We start from the raw sequence: 6,452 nt of genomic DNA, 5'->3' as shown, positions 1-6,452 counted from the left end.
TTAGTTTGTGGATCTATTTCAGGTTAAACGACTTTCCACATGCAATCGAAATAAAGACATAGCCTTTGAACTTCACACCACAGACAAGCAAAAACCAAAGTCCAATAATCTCAAACATCTGATTTTATTTGGTCAATAAACAACCCAATTTTTTACAGCATTTGATTTGCATTGTTGGCTCACCTCTTTTAATCAATCCATAAACCAAAGTAGTGCTTTGCACAAACCATTTATGAATGTTTAAATTCCCTGATAAAGTTTGATTTAAAAGTATAATTTAAGATTTAATAAATAAACCATTCTGCAGATTGCGTTAATGTAATAGTTTCCATAAAAATGATTTCCAGGGGGTGAAACCCAACATGCAAAGGTCTTGCACAGCTTTCAAACATTGACTGCTTGAATCTTTTTCCACTAGTCTTTTGATACAGTACATAGTTTTCAGTGGAACACAGACTTTAAACGTTGTTTAAAGTATTTGCTTTTCTCTGTATATTCTTTCATTTTCGATAGGTTGATTCCCGCTGTCAAATCAGGGCATCCTCTTTCGAGGGAACACAGTACAATATTTTCATTCCCACCAACAGTATTAGATATAGATGCACAAATCCAGCTATAACGAGGCAGGTAGTAATCATTTGAAAATATTATACAGAAGAAAAAGAGGCACTTCATGTCGGGACAAGTTTCAGAAACCAAATTGCGATCAGCCACCTTCATGACTATATCATATTAAAATGAAGCCTACATCTTGTTGGCGAGTGGTAAGAGAAAAGTATAAATGCATTGGTCACAATGAGCAGCATCAATAAACCAGGGTACACACACACACACACACACACACACACACACACACACACGTTTATATTTACCTATGAAGGATTTTCAAATACGACTGAGAACTTGGAAATGTGAATTGCCCTTTTAAGTAAAATACATTTTCTTTAAAAAAAAGACCCCCCCCAAAATGATACTAAATAATCTAGTCACAACTATGTAGAATGAATGCAAATTATAAAAAATGACATCGATTTCGATTGTGTGTGTGTACGAAGTGGAGGCGCAGTAGTTTCATCGCAGTGTCCCCTCCTCTCCTGGGCCCTGCTAGGGACTAGCCTTCCTGCCATTGACCAGGTAGCCCTTAGCCTTTATGATGCCCCTGCTCTTCACTATGATGGAGTAGCGCAGTACCCACTCCAGCCTCCAGTCGGCCACAGTCAGCTCCTTGGTGCTTTCCTGCACGGCCTCCTGGAACGTGGACGACGACATCAGCTCTGCGGATGCAAAGAAGAGGAGACGCGACACGGCATTCATGACAACTTCTCCTGCCCATTTTGCATAGGTACATGCAAGCACAACCATGGTCCACACAGCAGGAATGAGCTGTCAGAGCATACCCTGGTTCTTGCATTTTGTCTTTGTGTTTCTCTTCCTCTTTTTAATTTGAGATTTGAAAAAGTTGCCAAACCAGTTGTTCACCTTTTGGGTCGCTGTGTGTGAGCAGCTGAATGTCAAAGTCCTTGGCGAAGGCTGTGAGGTCAGGGGGCATCACACAGCAGGAGGCCAGGTTCACCTGGTTACTGCTGGGCTTCACCTGGGGAGGGAGAGAGGGGTAAGGGGAGCACAGGAGCCCAGCAGACAACCTCCTGCATACTTTTTCTATACATCTCAGAAAAAGATGGATAGAAAAACCATGTGAAAATAGTAGGGGTGTAACGGTACACGTATTTGAACCGAACCGTCACGGTACAGGCACTTCGGTGCGGTTACAGAGGTGTACCGCGGTCCGTAAATGTGGCGTACATAGTTAATATGGCGAATGTAAAGGCTTGTTTTGCGGTGCGGAACTTAAAACTTGAAGTCGGAGTTCCCCCCGGACCGTTTAGCCTTATTAGGCTCGGCTCGCACGTGCGCGAACTCGTAGTAGCAGTAGCAGAGCGCGATCGCGACTGTGTGTGGATTGATGTCTAATAGCGAACTGAGAGCGAACTGCATGGCGAGCGACAACAGAAAACCGGAGCTTGAAGATGCCCCCCTGTCATTTAAATCCCAAGTGTGGGAGAACTTTGGATTCCAGGTTAATTATCACAATGGGGAAAGACGAGTGGACAAGTCGAAAGCTGTGTGCAGACATTGTTCAACAGCGATCGTCTATGCAAATGGGAACACATCGAACTTGCACAAATTTTCGCCCCCGGTACAATTTTAACGTGACGGCACCATCCAGGTGTTACTGTCACCGCTGCAAAATGAAAAAAAGTTGTTCAAATCGTTCAAACCCAGCTCCCTACACTATTTAATCAACCCCTACACCTGTCTGGGAATTCAGAACGGGCAAATGCCATCACCAGGTCTATTGGTGTTTTCATTGCCTCTGACCTACGAGAGGCAATGAAAACACCAATAGATTATAAAATACATAAGCTGTAATTTAAGTTAAGGCTGCAGTTGCACTTTTATTTAATGATTGATTATATTTATGAGAACTTCAGAGCTTTAGAGAGCTGCAGGAATATGTTACAAACTCTTTGTTTACATACCAGCTTAAAGAGCCTAGACTGAGCATTAAAACTGGATTTTTCATTAATTTTATGTTAAGGTTATTGGAGAATTGCATCATTTTATTTGTATGTTTCATACTGACAGCTAAAACTGTTGTGTTTAATTCGTTACTAATTAAACTTATGTTCGTTCTGTCAAGCAATCCGTTTTTTCACCATAACTATGAACCGAACCGTCCTGTACCGTACCGTGACTTCAAAACCGAGGTACGTACCGAACCGTGACTGTTGTGTACCGTTACACCCCTAGAAAATAGTAGTGTTGTTCTATTCTGCCTTGCTGTCGCATGAACCCTCCTTGACAAGAACCCCCAGCCCTGTAATCCTGCTCTCAACACCAGGGGCCCACCGTCAACAACCGCGCATTCCCCTGACCTGAGACCACTTGTAGAGCTGCTCCAGCAGATCCTTGTCCAGATCCGAGGTGCCGATGGCCGCGATCTTCTTGGACCCCACCAACGCCTCCAACACCTCCCAGGCGGGCTGCAGGTGGGCCAACGTCTGCACCTCGCCCTCGGGCAGCCCCCGGGGGGCGATGATCACAGAGTCCAGCTGAGACACAGCCAGCGTCTGACAGGCTGAGGAGAAGAGGATCTTTATGCCAAAAGTAGCCACGCTATATTGGCATCGGATATTCAATGACAATACAATGACAATCCTATCGGTCAGGGTGTTAAGATTCCCCATTGTCCACAGTCTTACCTGAAGGCCTCCTTGGGCAAGATGCTAAACCCCTACCTGCTCCTTTATGACAACTATCTGAATTCACGCGTTTGTATTAAGGTGACTGCTAAATCACTCAAGTTGAGGTAAATAGGACCAGTCATGCAAAGAAAGATAATACGTCACCGACCCATCTCCACGGCCTCTGGGATGGACGACTGATCGGTCTCACACAGGAACAGTTTCACTGGAATGCGGTACAGATAAAAACCATTCAGGAGAGGCGACACCACTTTAGAGACATTTTAAAAGTCCTGGATGAACTGACTGACGAATACTGACCAGAAACCTTCAGCTCCTCTCTTTCCTCCGGTTTGATGGCCTCTGTGGCCTCAGGGATGGAGCAGTCCACGGTGTCTGAAACACCCTGTGTGATGCACACATTATGAGTCCAATCCACTCTCAATCAGGCCCACTTAAACCAAAAAGACAGATGACGTCATGGGCTGCGATGCCAGTTATACAAACACTGGCAGTGGCATCATTAGTAAAGTAGGTCGGATGTCGACTATTGTCGTCTCTCCTAAACTAATAGGATAATACACTTTATTATTAAAGCTCACCCTTTCAGTATTGGGGTCGGATGACTAATGCGTTAGTGAGGGGTGTTACGGTTTCCTCTCCTTCTTCTACTGTGGAGGAACAGACTCCGCAGCGATAATAAGGTTGGACCATTTAGGCCCGGCTAACACTACAAAGACAGTAAAAGCCAGACACAGGAATGGCTGGAGCTCTGACTCTGTTACATTAAAACACAGCCATAGTGAACTTCATTCAATAAAATGGCTGTCGGGAAAGAGAAAGGAGAAGGAATCTACTACAAAACCATCATGGAATTCAGATTATTTTGAGTTGGAGCCCGGTGCCGTTTGTCTGTCTGTCTGCCTCCCCCCTCCCTCTCACCCACCCCAGGCCGGCACGGTCAGAGTCGTGCCTTTGGTGACCAACTCTGCATGAACATTCAATATGACAGTTCCTATTCAGGGTGCCCTGGGGCATGCTTTGAGGTGCGCCACGAAGATTATTTTGTTTTGGCAAGCAGATATCGCGCCCTACAGCGTCCTCCCTCACCGAGTAGGATTTTCAGCATGGAAACCTTTGCTTTATTTATGTTGGCCAAATAGTCTCACCCCTTCTGAAGGTAGTTGTGTTGTGGAAAGCCAATCGATCAGCGTCGCTCGAATGCAGTCTTGAAGCTGAAACATAAGATCACGTTATGGTAAACATTAATTTGTCCAGGTCACATGATGGCAGAAGAAGATAACGGGAGGGCAAGAAGGGACGATAGTGGCTAGCTCAGATTGCTAAAGGTGTTCACTGATCAACCTGTTTGGTTGTGTTTAAAGTCATCGATAGGTCATACCTCTTCACTTGGAGAAGACGGACACTTCTTCTTAAGACGACTTCGAATCACCAAGTTCCCCGTGTGGAGCTTGAGTGTCTTCGCGTTCTTGAGCATCGCCTTGGCGTTTTCTGTCACATTAGTGTTTTGAGACTCCATGTGGTTTTATTCAAAAGTAGCTAGCTAGCGAGGGGGTTCAGATGCGTCAAGAACTACAACCCGGCTGTCGCCTTCAACTCACTATGAACTAAAAGCAGTGCTTTTTTGAATGACCCACATAAAAACAGACACGCCCTCCCTAACTACACAGCTGCTCAAAAAATGAAGCAGTCAGGATGACTTGCATTTAACATGTAACGAGTAACAGGAGCGACAGCCGAGCGCTGCTTACTACTATGAAAGCAAGCCGTGAAGACACACCCACTCTGAGCGTCACCAGGAAGTGTCTAAATACCGGTGTGGAACGGACTTCAGCGATAATGGACGATGATATCCACTAGATGGTGGTGTTGATCATTTATTTTGCCACGTAGCTTCATACCATAGTGTGTAAGGGCGAGTTCATGGTCCTGGTGATAACGAGATGCCTCGTCAGTAGCTGCGTTTCCATCCCCCTGCTTTTATGCAAATGTTGAAGTATTCGCAAAACTTTTATGCTAATTCGCATAAAAGTCCTCGAATTCGCAAAAAAGTTTTTCCACTCGCTTGAGGTGGTTTTTGATTTATGCGAATGAGATGAAGGGCCCTATTTTAACGGTCTGAAACGCAAGTGGGAAGCGCAAAGCGCAAGTAGCTTTGTGGGCGGTTCTACGGCGCTATCGCTATTTTACAGGCGGATAAATGACACTTGCGTCGCGGCGCAAGTGTCAAAAGGGTTGGTCTGAAGCAGCCTAGTTACCCGTAGGTGTGGTTTGGGCGTAACGTCCAACAAACCAATGAGAGTGCCAGCTCCCATCCCCTTTAAGAGCCATGAGCGCATTTGAATCGGACGAGTTGATATTTTGACAGCGCGTCTGCAGTCTCCGATGAGACAGATGCACATGAATTTCAAACTGCAAATGGCTCAGTTTATTGCCAAATAATATGGCCGAATTCACACATGGAATAAGGGGTTTTCTTCCGCAACTTCAGAAATACTGAGTCCTCAAATAAATGTCGGCAAAGAAAACGTATATGATATTGATATGCGGTTCTATTTAATGATATACGCAATACATTATAAACATTGTTTCTTATCAGTATTGTATGCTATCCTAATATGCATGTGTCCCTGCGGTAATAGACGTTGCCATTGATTGTATTATGCGTTACGTGTTTAGTTTGCATGTGTTTAAACAGAGCACACACGCGCGCCCGCATTCATTCATTCTTTTTAACACTCACTCGCGGTAAAACAATGTTTTTCACGATCAAATACTCATCAATCCTAAAAGTTATGGGCATGTAGGCCTACACAATGTCTCTGTCAAGAAAATATGTGTTTGCTGTACGGTGTTTGCAGATGCATTGATTTAAAAGTACAACTTATTACCGCTGCATCAGCTGTTCTTTCCCAAATAATTGACCAAGAATGTGCGGCTAGGTAGATGGGAGAAGCAAAGTGCATGCGCGAGGTGCACAAGCAATCCGTATGCATCGCATGCGCATGTATGCATGCGCCCTTAAAAAGAGCATCTGAACAACGCGCCACTGACTTTAAACCAGGTATTTCCTGGTCAGTAGCGCAATGGTATTCAGAAACGGCTAAATACCGTTTGCGCCAGAACACGCCTCCTCCTTCCGCCGAACCGCCCCTTGGGGCGCATGATCAATCCCTAATTTACCGG

The 6,452-nt window shown here is 44.9% G+C and overlaps 1 protein-coding gene across 1 annotated transcript; it reads right to left on the bottom strand.

Annotated features, from left to right (window-relative positions):
• Positions 1-105: 105 nt before the first annotated feature.
• gclm (glutamate-cysteine ligase, modifier subunit) lies at positions 106-5,050 on the bottom strand. Its single transcript, XM_060067480.1, has 7 exons — positions 4,648-5,050; positions 4,415-4,480; positions 3,567-3,651; positions 3,415-3,471; positions 2,937-3,139; positions 1,480-1,594; positions 106-1,274 (listed from the first exon to the last, which is right to left on the bottom strand). Exons 1-7 carry the CDS (start codon positions 4,783-4,785, stop codon positions 1,105-1,107), a joined length of 834 nt encoding a protein of 277 aa, XP_059923463.1. The 5' UTR covers positions 4,786-5,050; the 3' UTR covers positions 106-1,104.
• Between the last annotated feature and the right edge of the window lie 1,402 nt (positions 5,051-6,452).

The sequence above is a fragment of the Gadus macrocephalus genome, chromosome 12 (genome assembly GCF_031168955.1).
Source record: "Gadus macrocephalus chromosome 12, ASM3116895v1".
NCBI classification, from domain to species: Eukaryota; Metazoa; Chordata; class Actinopteri; order Gadiformes; family Gadidae; genus Gadus; species Gadus macrocephalus.
Note: the sequence above shows the minus strand (reverse complement) of the source record. Positions and strands in the feature narration are given on the sequence as shown.